Source organism: Tursiops truncatus, chromosome 3, assembly GCF_011762595.2.
Source record: "Tursiops truncatus isolate mTurTru1 chromosome 3, mTurTru1.mat.Y, whole genome shotgun sequence".
In the NCBI taxonomy this organism is placed as follows: domain Eukaryota; kingdom Metazoa; phylum Chordata; class Mammalia; order Artiodactyla; family Delphinidae; genus Tursiops; species Tursiops truncatus.
Window position 1 is genome coordinate 124999673 of NC_047036.1, and position 16584 is coordinate 125016256.

Consider the following 16584-nt stretch of genomic DNA (forward strand, 5'->3'; position numbering starts at 1 on the left):
CCAGCACTTCTGCTAATGGGCTGTGACCTTGAGAAGTAACTTCTTTCTCTGAGGTCTCTTCCTTCACCTGTAAAATAAGGATAATTACACCGTCTTTCATTCATCCACTCAAACGGAGGGCATGTTTGTGCCAGGCGCCCTGAAATGAACGAGGCAGGGGTGCTTGCTTCCGTGGTGGAGTTTACTCTCAGTAGCGGGAGACCGACTTTAATCAAACAGAAGTGCAAACACGCAGTGACAAGCTGCGATGAACGCTGTGAAGGGGAGGTTTGAGAGTAACTGGAGTATGTTATAAGGCTCCTCATCTAGTCTGGGAGGCCCGGAGGGGCTATGCCGAGGAAGGGAAATTGCAAGCCAAGACCTTGACATTGAGTAGGAGGTGGGAGCCTGAGGGGGGGAGGGAAGAGTGTGGCAGCAGAGAGAACAGCAGGTGCGAAGGCCCACAGGGCAGGAAGCATTAACGCGGTGGAGAAACCGAGGCAGGCCCACATACCCGCTGCGCAGAGAGCAAGCGTTCTCCACAAGGGCCTCAAGAATATTAGAGGGGAGGACGAATGTGAAGATGCCAAGTGCCCCACAAAGCGACGTGCACACAAGAGAGTGGGTTAGGAAGCCTGCAAATCTTACAAACCCTGTCTTGTCATTCCCGTGGCCGGACATACTATGTAACTGGCAACCAGCCTCAGGAGGTTCTTTTGGTCAGTTTGTTTGTGTTTTAATTGCTATGTAATGGCTTTCTGATGGACTCTGTTTTTGTAAAGTTGCCAGATTTCTAATCTGTTTATTGTCCAAACCCTTCATTTGGGCTTCACCAGGAAATTAGGTCACTGATTTTATGCAGCAAAATATTAACCAAAATGCTGCAGGTTAAGGGCAAAACTTATGCAAATATCACAAAGGTTACAGTTGCTGGATCTGTGGGAATTTTTCTAAACCCAAAATGTGGTTTGTGAGATAGATTTTGCTCTTGTTCTAAATGTGCCTGTACCCGGGAAAAAGGAAAGGTAGGCTTTTTTCTCTCCTTCTGTCTACACTAAATGCACTCCTATTCTGCGGACCTGAGACAGAGCATAACACTGGAAACATAGGATTTAAGCTGTATGTTTTCGAATAAGTCTCTGCTCTCATTTGTATATTTAATTAAAACCTACCAGGCAGGAAATTATTTATGAGATCCTAGGACAAATCTTGCTGCTAAGGAAAAGTATTGTAACAAATTGTAGGTCCTAATAATAATAATAATAAATGCCACCAGCTGATATATGCTGAGCATTTACTATGTGCCAAGCACTTTACTTTTAAATGCAGTATCTCATTTTATCCTCACAACCCTGTGAACTAAAAGCCATTCATAGACAGGTTATATCCCTGAGCCAAGGTTAGCTGGCCTGTCTTGCTTGGTTTGTTAAAGGCAATTTTTTCCATTTATTATCAGGATTCTTAGCCTGTGGTTCATAATTGCCCTTCTGAATTTGATGAATCCCCCTGGCATTGCTTGCCAGATTTTGCATATGGTGTGTTTCTCTAAGGATAGGGTCTGTAGCTTTTATCAACTTTTCAGAGCTGTCCATGGCCCAAAATAAAGTGAAAAGCTTTAGTTCTGGGTTAATGCAAATCCAAAACAGAGCCCTGAAAGCTTCTTTGATAATTACACCAAAGCCTTCTCTTGTATAACTGACTCTATTTCAGACCATATATTTTTTTTCTTCAGTTTAGATGATATAAGGTCCTGGTACCAGGAGGTGTGTCTTTCTGGCTCAGGTGGAGAAGCCATTGGTATTTAGCCGAGGCCTCATTTCCCTCTGACAAGTACCTCATAAGAGGTGCCCTGAGCTGACAGATGTTCAAGAGAGGTGCCGCCCATCATTACGGACTGTGGACACCAGCCCTCAGTCATCATCTCCACATCTCGTCAAACCACACTTTAAAAGGCACTAACGTAATATTGGTGCTATAATTTAGTAGCTTAACATTGTTATTTTAAATTGGATCTCTCTACTGACAGCTTAGGTTGTAGGAGTTATGCTTAAAAACTTTAAATCTTCTGTTTCCCCAATCCTGCTACATAATTTTAGACTCTTCAAATGTAGCCTGTTAACTGAACTAAATTGACATTTCCTCAAGTCTGAGTCTTCGAAGCATATTTCATTTTAAACAGAGTGCATTTTCATTTTTGATGAGCTGCAAATTTGTTTTAGATTTTTAGGGTTACCAAACATCTTGAATCATACAGAAAATATTACAGCATAGTAGCTTAAGGTTTGTATGTAGATAGTCTGTTTCCAACTTGCTCCTCACGCCACAAACTCAAGACAGCGTGGCGATTTTCTCACCGGTTACATGTCACATCTACTTCACCAGCCAGTTTGTCCATGTTGGTCAGAATTAGGTCCAGAGTAGCAGTTTCCCTGGTTGCTTCCTCTTTTCTGGGAAACAAAATTGCCTGCCGGGCAAGTCAGGAACTTGTCAGATGCTTGGGTGTTAGTTCAATGAGATGTTTTATTGGTCTGGACTTCTTAGGTGGCAGGAACTCAGCTCGAGCAGCATTGGGTAAAAGGGGACTGATGAGCTCACAGAACTTAGGAGAGTCCAGGAGCAGCACAGCCGGGTTGAGGGGCCCACGGGGGCAGCAAGTGGGTCTTCTCCCTGCTCCTTTTTGTGCGTGGCCTCATGCTCTCCTGATCCAGACTGACTGCCTCCCTGTCAGGGGAAGGAGGGCACGGCCAGCTCCTGGGCACCGTGGGCACAGTGAAGCCCCAGAGACTCCAAGGAGCCTGACTTTGGCTGCATGCCCACACCCAGGCCAGGGCAGGGAGACAGCGATGGGCGAGCAAGCAAAACATCTAAGCTCCCCGAACCCCAGTTTCCCTCTCTGAAAACGGTGACAACCATGGCCTATGTCAGCAGGCTCAGTGAGGACTGAATGAGCAAATGCATGGGAAAGGCTTAGCATAGAGCCTGGCGCCACCAGCTCCACCAGTGCAAGCTCATGATAAACACCCAGTCGTGTAGAAATGGCCATTCCCCCTGAGCCATGACTAATAAATGCTGGTTACTGTCAATATTACCATCATTATTGATAACACTTAGCACAGGGCTCAGCATATGTTATTGATCATTATTATTTTTTACTCAATTACCATTGTTATAAAGTACATAGCATAAGGCCTGGCACAGACACTCTCTAAATATTGGTTATAATAATAACAATAAGAATAATAAGAATACTCAGTGCCTGACACAGATGAAGCACTCAATACATTTGAATTATGGTCCTAACTGTTATTAGTAGTATCCTGTGAATTACTGGGCATCTCGGGACTGCCATTCTCTTTTGCTTGTCCTGCCTGATATCCTCATGGTAACCAGCATCACAGTAGCCAAGCACTTTTCTCCCTTAAGCTCTTTATTAAGCTTCAAGCCCACCTGATCATGTCAGGTCCAGGCAAACCGGTCTTTTCCACTTCTCCCGTGGTGCCTCATCCCTGGGCACCAGCCCAACCTTCCAGGAGGGTGCGCCGGCAGCTAAGCCCAGCTTCTGCTCAGTGACTCCACCTGCCCAGCCAGCCCTCTGCTCTGGGAGTAGGAGAGTAAACACCACCCACCACCTTCAAGTCTCTCCATTACTCCTTTCCCCTCACCCAAACTAGATCTTGGCAAACAGGGGGTTTGGGTAGGGGACAGGAGATAATAACAACAACAACTACGCTTACATAGTGCCTGCTCTTGGCAGACACTGTTCTCAGTGCTCTACGTGCATTAACTCATGAATCCGCACAACAAATGTACAAGGCAGGTACTGTAATCATCCCATCTTCTAGATGGGAAAACTGAAGCACAGAGAGGTAACTGACTTGCTCTAGACGATGCCGCTAGTGAACGATGTAACCAGGATTGGAACGTCTTAAGAATATTACACTAAATAATACATAAATTGCCTCATATATGGTGAAGATTTCCCAGTGGCCAAGATTATAGCAATGATATTGTTGTTATTGCATGTCAAATTCAACAAAAGGGCTCACTTTTTTCCTCCTGCTGAGATTGGAACACTTAGTAGCAAGTGAAGAGAAGAGTGCCCCATGGTTCACAGAAGTGGTCCCCCTAATGATGGGGGTGGGGAGGAATTTTTTTAATTGAGGTAATATTCACATAAAATCAACCATTTCGGAGTGAACACTTCAGGAGCTTTTAGTACATTCACAGTGCTCTGCAACCACCACCTCTATCTAGTTCTGAAATATTTTTATCACCCCAAAAGGAAACCCATAGCCATTAAGCAGGTGTTCCCCATTCCCCTCCCCTGAGCCCCTGGCAGCCACGAATCTGCTTTCTGTGTCAAGACAGAATATTTTGGGTATTTCATAAAGATGTGGCCTTTCGTGTCTATCTTCTTTGACTTAGCGTAATGTTTTCCAGCTCCATATGTCAGTGTTTCCTTCCTTTTTACAGCTGAATAATATTCCATTATATGGATACACCACGCTTGTTTATTCGAGGGTGGATTTTAAAGGAGCCTTTCCAAGGTCCTAGCAAGGCTGTGTCAGAAAGATAGTGCTTCTACCATAAAGGCAGAGCTCGGAAACCTCACCCTGTTATGATCAAGAGAAATCCAGAGAAGAAACCTAACCATCTGGCTGGGATCAGAAGCTGAAAACTCAATGCCTACTTAAACGAGCGAGAAAGGCCAGGAGGCAGACAGCAGGGTCTGAAAGCATTCATCTTCAAAAATACTTCAAAACAAAACAAAACAAAACAAAAAACACTGCGTTGGCCAAACAGAACCTTCGGGTGGGCCGGTTTCAGTCCCTGCTGTGTCTGTAAGCCTGGCTGGGCTTCTGGAAGACTGTGGCACCAGCTCCAGCTTTGGTATTGTAATCTCCACTAATGTGAAAAAAAAAAAAAATGGTGTTAGCAAATTGAATTTACAGGCCTGGCAGAGAGGTGGGTGGGTTCCCAAACCTTAAATAATCCACAGTGTTACAGGTATGGTGTGTGCTGTAACCAGTCAGAGAGAGAAGGCTGAATGCTGACTCCGCTAAGGATTAAAAACAGCCTTAATGCCTGGCTGAGGGACAGTTTTGGAGATCTAGGTTGCTATCTCTGAGTCAGCTGATACAGAAATAGCTAATCCTTCACTTCCATCACATTTACAGGAGGTTTTAACTGCAGAATCTGGAATTGTGGGTGATAGTCTCAGAGGATGAGCGTGTAACTCGTGGAATCAGGAGTCTAACAAGCAAAAAGTGCACCCAATACTTTGTACTTCCCACTCCCCTGCCCTTAATCCTTGTTCTACTTTATAAGACATGATGAGCAAGTTAATCTCTCTTCCCACAGAGAAGCATTAAAATATTCAAAAACCCTTTTCCCCATTCTGTTATGTCTTCTCTTCTCCATGGAGAAGACCCTGCCTTAAGGCCTAATTTTGAGTCACCTCTCCATCCTGATTACCGTTGTCCTGTGGGTGCATATCAGTCTGTCTCTTTTTCTAAAATACGAAGATGGGATCCAACCAGTCACTCATTCATTTCTGAATCAGGTAGTCTTTTAGGATGAGAGCTATTGACTGATGACATATGCAGACCCTAATCTTACAGGGGTCTTCATGAACAAATCATCTTTTCTTACCTTCATTTACCTAAGTTCATTGCTAACCTCCAACAAATCCTTTCCCTCTTTAATTTAAATGATATACTGCCAAAACCCAAACTTCTGCTTTTTTAAAATTTCTAATTATAGTTTCTTTCTCCCTTTTGATCCCTCCCCCACCCATCCACCCCCCACACACACTTCTTATAAAAACCTGCTTTCCCGTATGCAGAATGCTGAAGCCATCTGTGGTTCAGCCTTATTTCAGAACAGATACGTCAATGGCATGGAGAGACCATCTAGTCTGATGCCCTCGCTTTACACACCATTTCCCCCTCTGAGAACCTTCCTTTTACCTTCCCTGTGCCTCTGCCTCTTTCACTTAATCTCACAACCTTCTGAGGCATCTGTGTCCACCTGATCCATTTCCTACAGTGACCTGTAACGTGCTTCCTGCCAAAGCCACTGCAATAAACAACTTCTGGTGGATTCAGCAGCAACTCGGAGAGGACCAGAAATGGTCTCCCTAATAATTCCCGAAGCTAGGATCCCAACCCCACCACTTGGTAGTGGACACACCCTAAGATTGCCGAATCAAGCTGCAGACCCAGGGTCCCTCTACTGGGCTTTGAGAGCCATTGCACTTTACATTCGAAGGAAGTAATCTCATGCAGAACCCATTAGGAACACCCAGGAACATCAGCAAAGAAGAATCAGAGAGCCCCATCCCACAAGTGACAAAACTGGCCCTAGAATTAGGATTTTTAAGATATAATCTCCAAGACCATCCAAAGCCCTCCTTGTTGTTATTCAGATGAAGCAAGTGGGACGGAGCAGAGCCCCAGCAGGGCTCCTTACTTTGGGCCCCTCCTCTCACCACCATGTTTTTACCCCTCATTGTTCAACCTTACACCACCCCCCTGTCACTTAGCCAGTATCCAGTCCTAGGGGTTCCAGGCAACAAACCATAATGGAAAAGATATTCTAAAAACGAAGTCAGACAAATGCCATCTGGGAGCTCAGGAATCTAGCCATTTGCTGGCTCCTTTCCTTTCAGGGTTGATTACAAGAGCAGTGGCACCAGAGGGATAATATGTTCCTATTTTTCCCTCTAATCCAGGACACCTGTCCTTTCTTTGGGGAATGTGTAATATTTGGGGCTTCTTCTCAGCACATGACCAGCCACCTGTTGCTCATGCCTTTCCAAATTGGCCTCTCCGATTTGGGGCTGGCCAACTGGACCCCCATCCACAAGAGAATGTGGGCAGCCGACTATGCTAAGTTTGAAGAGTCTGGAGTCTCTTAGAAATTAGCAGGTCAGGATAGTGCTCTCAAGCAGAATATATACATCATGACACCCCCTCCCCTTAAATGTGATAGCTCTGGTAGACTGTCGTTAAGTCTTTGAAGAGAAAGGAAGGCTGGAGTTCACCGCAGTCTGTCACTTTATTTCACCTCCACTGCCATTCATTCATTCAACAAATATTTATTGACCACCTGCTCTGTGTCACTCACTGCCGATCGTCCGCTCATGTAATCACCCCACAAACATGTACGGGGCCTCTGCTGAGACCAAAGCCCCATGCTGGATGCCATGGGAGACCCAGCAATGAAGAGAGCTCAGCTCCCACCCAGAAGGAGCTCTTAATTTAGTGGGAGTGATACATCCACAAGCTACTATGTTTTAAGACCATATTGCTGGGACAAAGAACGATGGATCATAGAGGAGAGAGAAGTCACTCCCAGCTGCCAGGTAAGAAGGATCACAGGATGTCATGTGAGAGGTGGACCTCGAGGAAGGGCAGGGTTTGGACAGGCAGAGTGCATGGGTGGTTGAATCGATGTGGCGGCAGAGATCTGAAAACCAGGGGGTCCTCCTGGCTGCCGTGCAGGGGAGTAAACGGAGGTGGAGGATGGGGAGAGACCCCAAATTCTAGTAGGTGTGAAAGGTCTGAGGCGTTGTTATTTTCCTGGCCCCTTAGGCTCTGAGGTTTGGCACCCCATCTGCAAACAGGCAGCCCGGGCAGAGAAGAAGTTAAAGGTAAGCAAGCTGGTGGTGATACCAAACCAGCTACTTCTAGCCACAGGCTGGGGGCACTGTGCTTTCCTAGAGAGTCACTCCTTAGTGTGTACACTTTCAAATGTGTGCCTGTATCCTTGGATTTCCTTAATAGTAACATCCACCTCAATGGGGTTTTCGAAGGGATTAAGACGTTGGATGTGAGAGCACTTTGAAAATGGTAAAGCACTGTATGAATGTGAGTTTTTAGTGTTTCTGGGGTGAGGCTATACCCTTCCCATTACTTACCAAGATGGTGACCTCTCTGAGGCACGTAGGCCATGGTTTTTCCCCAGCCGAAGGTCATTAATAACAGTGGTTAAAATTGTCACAGAAATGGACAGTTTGCAAGGCATCTTCACAGCCACCGTCTGATTTGATTTAACACCATTGGGCAGGTGGGTTAGGAATTGTGTCTTTGCTTTGCTTGTGAGAAAACCAAGGCCTTAAAGAGGGCGGTGACTTGCCCACAGTAATGCAACCGGGCAGAAGCACAGCCAGCGTCCCCAGGCACACGCTAGAGCAGCTGAGGACCTGTGTCCCTCTGAGTGACTGTGCTCTGACAAGTACTAGGAAGTCCTGTGACTCTGGGTTCTTGATCCAAGGACTGCAAGAGGGGTGGGGCACAGCTCCTGAGTCCTTGATGGTATGGAGGGGAGACCTGGGTTGTGTGCAGGGGTGTCTCTACACTCTGGCCCCCAGATATCAACTTGGCCCTTGGGACGCTATTAAAGTTACCTGCTAGAATCTCAACTAAAAACACATGTGTACAATTTCTGACCAGCTGGTTAAACATTATCCCCTTTGCCATCTCATCTGTTTCATTTGTGAAAGAGCTGGTGGTCTATTGATGCATATTTTTTTTGAGCTGTGAGTTTTTTCCCCTGTTTCTTCCAAGGCCTCTCCCTTTTAAGGTCTAAGAAAACCTTATTGTCCTTTTCTTCCACAGTTTCCTTCTCTTTGTTGGCATTTCTCAAATTTCAGTTATCCCTCTACAACCCCGATGCTTTTTGCTGTATCTGTGTATCACCCGTATTATTATATGCTTCATTTTTTTCTTTACGTCAACTCACTACTTTTTACTTCATCAAACTTATTTTAAAATAAAACTTTATATCACCCAGTGGAAAACCAGTATTATTTTTTATAAATAGAAGGTTAACCCTAAAATAAATTCATTGAAAATGAAATATTTCATAACAATAACTCTTAGAAATTCTAGCTAAATCATGTTACCTGAACTCTCTTTATTTAAAAAAAAAAGGAGGGGTGGGTGAGGTGTGGAAGGTGGAATTAGCAATTGTTATTGAAATGTATTAGGACCAAATTAAGACTTCCTCCTTGATCTAACCAAGGGGACTGAAGTAGAATTTTACATTTTATTCTCTCGCTCTGTGACTCAGTATTATCAAACTTTCTGCCAAAATTCATCTCCCCAGAGCCACGCTAGCTCACAGTCTACAGTTTGGGAAGCAGTGCTATATAGTCCAACTTAGAATGCTTTAAGTTGCAGGATGGGAGGTCTGGGAGGGAATGTAGCAGTCCTTGAGACCAGCCCCTGCATTTCACAGATCAGGAATTCAGGATCCCTAACATCGCATAGTTTACCAGCGGTCCTTGATTTCCAATCTGTTTACTTTTTAACCACATCGTGCTCTTAGATGCAGCAAGATAAACTTCGTGCTGTTCTGTTAAAGGAGCCATGAGTCCATCATTGCCATTGTCCAGAGAAAGATTTTTTAAGTTTCTCACTTAGGTTAATGTCATTTTGCAATGGATACACTATAAAAAGAATCAGTATGTTGTGCAATTACATGACGTTTAACCTACCTTTATGTTTTGTATAAACAAACTGCTAAGGAATGATGCTAACCAGTTTTATTCCTTTAAAGTAAATACACTATTGACTGGGATAAGCCAGAATGAAGAGTTTTATGAGTAGCTTCCTATCTAAAAGGCCAATTAAAAATATGTTTAAAAAAATCCTGTTCAACAGCATAAAGTCCTGTGCATTTCCAATTTCATTCACAATCAGACATTGATTAAAAAGGCAGAAAATAAAGAGACAGTACAGAAACAGCCAGAGAGTGCTTTCAGCAGTATTGCTAATGTTCCCCGAAGAACTGCGTTCTTATAGCCGCATCTCCCCCCTCCCCACAAGGTTGGACATGCCGTCTCTCAACCTCTGTCTTCATCTCTCCCACAGCATAGGCGGACGTCTGAAACTTCCATCTCACCCCCTGGATCTAGCATCGGGTCACCCAACCGAGTCATCTGCGTATGTATCCCTTTTCAGCCACCGAACAGCCTTGCTCATCCCCAGGCCTGTTAATTAAAGAGTCTCTAAGGACAGCCAAAGACAGCAGTCAGGTTTCCATCCAGCCAATGTCTAGTGTGTGCCTGTCATGTGCTAGACTCCGTGCTAGGTCCTGAGGATGCAGTCGGGGACAGGGAGGACACGGACCCTCACGGAACCCACAGCCTTGTAAATAGTTACGGGGATAACATCAAGTTCAGGAGAAGCTCTGAAACCAATAATGATGTGCCTCTTCCCCCTGAGTCCTTGAGGCCAGGGCAAAGTGAAATTTGGGTCAGAGTGGTGTTTGGAGTGGGTCTTGGGGGGGATGTTGATGTGGAGATAGTGGCGTGTGATAAAGAGGCAGACAGGAGGAAGAAGCCATATGAATGTGGAAACATGACTATAAAGGGTTTGCAAACATAAAGAAGAGCTTTCTAGTCGTGTGAGAAGTCCAGGGATGGATCAAACTATGCGCATGTGTCTGAGTTCCCAGCCCCAGAGGCATTAAAACACAGAGACACTCCTCATTTGCAGGGATGTGGCAGAACGGACGAGAGTTGAGTCAGATGACCTCACAGGTCCCTTGGATATGTAATTTATTCATTCATTCATTAAGCAAATGCATCCTTGAATGTCTCCTCTGGGCTAAGTGCTGGGCTCTGGCGAGCTGCACCTGCCTGTCCTCATGACGTTGACCCCGTAAGTCCATGGATAATCAGATGCCATTCTAATAAGTGCCAGGGAGAAAAAGTGCAGGGTGCTCTGATGATGCTGCAGATGGACAGAGGGACCTGACAGTCTAGGACCAGTTGGGAGAAGAGTCCTGAGGAAGAAACAGTTAAGCCCACGCCCGAGAGATAAACAGAAGTTAGGTAACGGAGGTGAGGAACGCAGAGCTGGAGAGGACTGCAGTGAGCAGGGGAGGGGCCTGGCAGTCAGCACACCTCTTGCAGCCTTTCTCATGTCAAAGGGCCATGAAGACCAGAAAGGAGGGAAGTGGTCCAGAGCAGGAAACCCACTCCTCATGAGAAGCTCTAGAGACAGTCCCCAAACAAGCCAGCCCTGAGTAGGCCCTGCCCACCATTGCTTCATCATTATTTCACTCCAGATCCACATTCAGTTTCGTCCGCGATCCCTGGATACTGCCCATCGATGAGACTATTTCCTTTCCTTTCTTCCTCTGTTCAAATGAAAAAAAGACGTAAGAGTTATCATTGACTGCAACTTCAATATGGGTCAGCACGGCCATGTGGCTCCCACAAAAGAGAAGAGACTTTGATCACAGGCTGTCCTCATTGAAGATTCCAGTCCAGAACAAGAGAGATGATAGCTCCCCTGGTGCTGTGAATGGGGCCAGACCACAGTAGGATTAATGAGCTTAGTTTCAGAGCCCGCAGGGTGAGAAGGTTACTGACAAACGTGCGCATGTCTCCAGAAGAGCGTTACCAGACACACCCAGCTGCATAGAATGCCACTACCCCCCAGCTGGCCTCCCTGTGCTTCTGGGAAGCCGCCTTAAATTTTGTGAATTAAGTTAGGCCCAGATGACGTTCACCCTGGCATTCTGGAGGAAGCTCGTAGAGTTGCCCCTGTGAGAAGCAGCCCCGCTACAGGTGAACAGCAGCAGCTGGAGACACCTGCCATTGTGCCCTTCAAATGGGGGCTTATCCACTGAGACCAGTTACCCCTGGCATATCCCAGCATTGGCCTGTGTCTCCCCTCCCGTATTTTGCTCTCACCTCCAGCTGCTCTGGGGAATGGCTGCCCTTGTCATGTGAGCCACGTTTTAAGTCAGACCGTTCCACACATGGTTTCCAAATTCAGGGAAGAATCCATCCAGCCACTTTTGGGACATTTAGTAACAGGCAGAGAGATCCAGTATTGGTTCAGTGTTCATAAATACGGAGGTTTGGTATTAAAATAGAATGATCAGTGAACCTGGAGGGGGCAAGTTCTTTCAAACTTTGCTCTACTCCCCACTGACTGCTAGAATCATCTCCAGCCCAATGTGTTCTCTTCCTTCCTTCCTGGCTAATTATGTTAGGATGCTTCTGTTCCATCACTGTGCCTCCAGACCTAAGGCTCATTTATAACCCAGTAAACAAGGAAGTATAGGAAGAAATATAAATTTAGTATTTTTGAGGTTTGGAGTAAAGTGCCCAGATAAATATTGACAAGTTTGTAAGATGCCAAGAGCTCTCAAGGTCAAAACCTAACATCCCATGATAAAAGGCAGCAGTCAATTCAGCAAGTGGACTCTCCTAATAAGGTTCGCTCTACCCACACCCTGCCGAATTGGTACAGTTGTGGGTGTCTGGGCTGGGCAATCTCTGGCAGAAATGAGATGGCACACCTCAAAGGGTTTAAGTGTGGAGGGAGTGTGTACAAAATTGTGGGCAGGGTCAGGGGACCCACAAGACCTAGTGCGGCATCCAGAGTCAGCAACAGCAGGAGGCTGTCACCACCCTAAGCCTAAAGGGAAGGGCTGGCCAGAGCTGCATCTGTGGCAGAGCAGCCGGGACGGGAGCCAAGTCCATCACGGCCGGGCAGGGCGGGTGCAAGGGAGACATGTACACAGCCCCTCTCTCCACTCAGCCTCAGCCTGCAGGTGCCCCTCGTTAGCCAAACCCAGCTGAAAGCCAGGGAGCCTGTGACACAGTCCGTGGGACCTCAGAGCTCAGACCAGGGCCAGGAGGAGTGGGCAGTGGGTCTCAGGTGAGCAGACAATGAACAGCACGGTGCCCAGACAGCAGTAGGATGGGATGGGGATGAAGGAGTGGAAGGGCCTTGGGAAGTGTTTAAAACATCAACAGTCCCAAGGTCTTTATGAAAGTTGCTCTCTCTATGGCAGTCTTGGCCCTGAGACTTACCTGGCCGCCCAGACACTGGGAGAACGTTATAGGATAATACAGTCTCCTTGGATTCTCTCTTAATCTCCCTCATCTCAGGACCTTGTAAGACACAGTGGTTTTGTGGGACAGATCCTGACTGACCATAGCAGAAACCGGGTGACCAGAAACAGAGGGAATGGCTGGAGGATGCAGATGTGGAAAGGACGTGGCTTCAGGAGCCACGAGATGGAAGCTGTCCTGAGCGGGGGAAGCTGTCTAAGTCCTTGTGGTTCTAGAGGGTTGCACTCAGGCCAAGGCAGGTGGTAGGTAGAGGCTCGCTTCAGTTTGATGCGAGGAGCAGCTCTCTGAGTGCAGCCCTCTGCCAGTTGTTAAGACGGTGAACTCGCCATCCTGGGAAGCCAGGAGAGGCCAGTGGAGGGGGCAGGCTCCCAGGCTAGACTGCCTGGGTTTGAATTCTGGTACAGCTACTTATTAGCTGTGACCTTGGGCGAGTTCACTGATGTCTCTGTGCCTGTTTCCTTATGCAAAAACGAGGATAATATTCGTATGTACTATTAGAGTTGGTGGTTGTATGGATTAACGGAGTTAAACCATATGAGGGACTTAGGATGGAGTCTGGCTCACAATAAGTGGTCAAGTGTTAGCTAGTGTTTTACTGCCGTGATTAATTCTGTCTCTACAACCTTCATCATCTTCTTCAAGGATGCTGTGAATGAAGATGCTCTCACTGTGTGGGGTTTGGAAGGCTGGATTCAGCCCTACTGGCTAAGCGGTACAAGTTGCAGAATCTTTTGAGCCTCAGTTTCCTCATCTGGAAAACAGGAATCATATTTTTTAAATTTACTTTTTATTTTATGTTGGAATATAGTTGATTTACAATGTTGTGTCAGCTTCAGGTGTACCGGTGTACTGTAGCTAAGTCAGCTAAAGTGACTTAGCTATACATACACATATCTCCATCCTTTTTCAGATTCTTTTCCCATATAGGTTATTACAGAATGTTGAGTAGAGTTCCCTGTGCTATACAGCAGGTCCCTGTTGACTGTCCATTCCATGTATAGTAGTGTGTATATGTCAATCCCAAACTCCCAGTCTATTCCTCCCCACTCCCACCTTTCCCCCTTGGCAGCCATAAGTCTGCTTTCGAAGTCTGTGAGTCCGTTTCTATTCTGCAAATAAATTCATCTGTATCATCCTTCTAGATTACACATATAAGTGATATCATATGATATTTGTCTTTCTCTGTCTGACTTACTTCACCCAGCATGACAATCTCCTGGTCCATCCATGTTGCTGCAAATAGCATTATTTCACTCTTTTTTATGGCTGAGTAATAATTCCATTGTATATATGTACCACGTCTTCTTTATCCATTCCTCTGTCGATGGACATTTAGGTTGCCTCCATGTCTTGGCTCTTGTAAATAGTGCTGCTATGAACATTGGGATGCACGTATCTTTTCGAATTATGGTTTTCTCCAGATATATGCTCAGGAGTAGGATTGCTGGATCATATGGTAGTTCTATTTTTAGTTTTCTGAGGAACCTCCATACTGTTCTCCATAGTGGCTGTACCAATTTACATTCCCACCAACAGTGTAGGAGGGTTCCCTTTTCTCCACACCTTTTCCAGCATTTATTGTTTGTAGACTTTTTGATGATGGCCATTCTGACTGGTACAAGGTGATACCTCATTATAGTTTTGATTTACGCTTCTCTGATAATTAGTGATGTTGAGCACCTTTCCATGTGCTTTTTGGCCACCTGTATGTCTTCTTTGGAGAAATGTATATTTAGATTCTTTTGAATTTCATTCTTTTACATGTAGGTGTCCAGTTTTCCCAGCACCACTCATTGAAGAGACTGTCTTTTCTCCATTGTATATTCTTGCCTCCTTTGTCAATAGATTAATTGACCATAGGTGTGTGGGTTTATTTCTGGCATTTCTCTCCTGTCCCATTGATCTATATTTCTGTCTTTGTGCCAGTACCATACTGTTTTGCTGACTGTAGCTTTGTAATATAGTCTGAAGTCAGGGAGCCTGATTCCTCCAGCTCCATTTTTCTTTCTCATAATTGTTTTGGCTATTTGGAGTCTTTTGTGTTTCCATACAAATTTTAAAAATTTTTTGTCCTAAAAAATAAGAATAATATTGACACTTACTACACAGAGGCATCCTGACATTTGGAGGAGATCATTCCTATACAGCACAGGACCTCACACATATGTTCTGTCAATGTGGTGTCAGCGTGAGCCCAGGTGGAATGCATGACCTGTCTTATTCTCACATTCTGCGAGTCTTCCATCCTAGCTGGAGAAGCTCATACCTCTCTGTGCCTGGCTTTTGTTTCCTCTCCCCTTTTCCGCTTATCTTTCTGCTTCTTTCCTGTCCATTTCCCTCTTCCTCAGGCTAAAGTGGATAATGAGATCCTTAATTACAAAGACCTGGCAGCTCTCCCCAAGGTTAAGTCCATCTACGAGGTACAACGCCCCGACCTCATTTCCTACGAGCCTCATTCCAGATACACGTCCGACGAGATGCTGGAGAGGTGTGGCTATGGAGAGGTATGGCATCTTGCCCTCTCTCTGGGGCTATTGGAGGAGAGGAGGGCCCTCAGGGTTCCCAGGCCCCTCCATCACAGAGACTTCAGCCTCCATAGTGTTGGCCCCCAGACTCTTTTAAACTGGTATTTATAGTCGACACTTAAAAATCAAGTGATTTCATCCAAAATCTGGCTTCTCTTGAAAAATCGGAGCTGGTAACACTACACCAGTGTTTTCTACCACCTAGAGATGGGGAGCAGCTCCCTCTATAGGCGGGACATGGGCTCCCCAGTTCTCCCTGATCTCCACTACTCTCTGAGAACCCCAACATAAAAGCCAAGAACCTGTGACCACTTATCACCTGAGGTGTTGTTTCTCTTACAGTGGAGAGATTTTATACATAGCCTACGGCTCCCATCCCCAGCTGTGCTCAGTGGCCACTTAGGTTTATAATCCCCAGTTAGGTAGGTTCTCTGGGTGCTGCCCCTGGCCTTAAGCCCCTGTGCTCAGAGCAAGAGACACTCATAAAAAGTACACATCAGAAGGCTTTTGAAATAATTAAATGGTTGCTGGACAAGAGAAAGTGTTTCCTGGAGAAGGCAGGGTGGCTGTTACCCTGGAGGTCCTGACAGGTTACATCCCAGGAGGTTTTCTCACCCCACCCCAGGCCCCTGAGCTGAGATCATTTGGAGCTTCAGAAGGAGCCCTGGCCTCATGCGTACTTCACCACTATCCCCTTCCTCTCTAAGGAGAATGGGGTTCCATTTGGTTTAAGCGCCCAATGCTGAGATTCTCTTAAGTTCTGGCCTCTGAAATGGACCAGGAAAAGGGGGCCAAGCGTTTGGTAGAAGCTGATTCTCCTGAAGCCAGAGATGGCAAACTGGGGCCACAGCCAGCTCCCAGATTTGTTTTGTTTCACCCACAGAGTGTCTTTTTAAAATGTAAATGAGTTGTCAACATTTAAACATCAGGAGATTTCACATAAGAGTCTGCACTTCTGCCTTGTCTTGGAAACTTAAGAAGCTGTGTTAGCATGGGATGGACGGTCCAGCCTTGCCTGGGTGCCCTGGAGCTGAGCGCCATCCCCTCTGCAGGCAGTGCCTTCCATCCCCAGCTTGCCCCCAACCACCGGCCCAACTCCTGCATTGATGGCATCAGCCTGGCCCTTGCTTGGCCCTGCATTTGGGAGCCTTGCCCTGGGTCCTGTCCTTATGAGCCACAGAAGGGCGTGAACTGGTA

The 16584-nt window shown here is 46.0% G+C and overlaps 1 protein-coding gene across 6 annotated transcripts in view; it reads left to right on the forward strand.

The window, feature by feature from the left end:
* Nucleotides 1-16584, forward strand: part of ABLIM3 (actin binding LIM protein family member 3) — a 178959-nt gene that overhangs the window by 129301 nt on the left and 33074 nt on the right. For 5 of the 6 annotated variants that reach the window (XM_073801864.1, XM_073801865.1, XM_073801862.1 and 2 more), the window contains 2 exons: nucleotides 7575-7633; nucleotides 9858-9929. In XM_073801864.1, coding sequence (XP_073657965.1) covers nucleotides 7575-7633; nucleotides 9858-9929 — 131 coding nt within the window. Of the gene's footprint in view, nucleotides 1-7574; nucleotides 7634-9857; nucleotides 9930-15210; nucleotides 15367-16584 lie in introns of all 6 variants that reach the window. The other variant, XM_033853388.2, reaches the window with a different exon arrangement.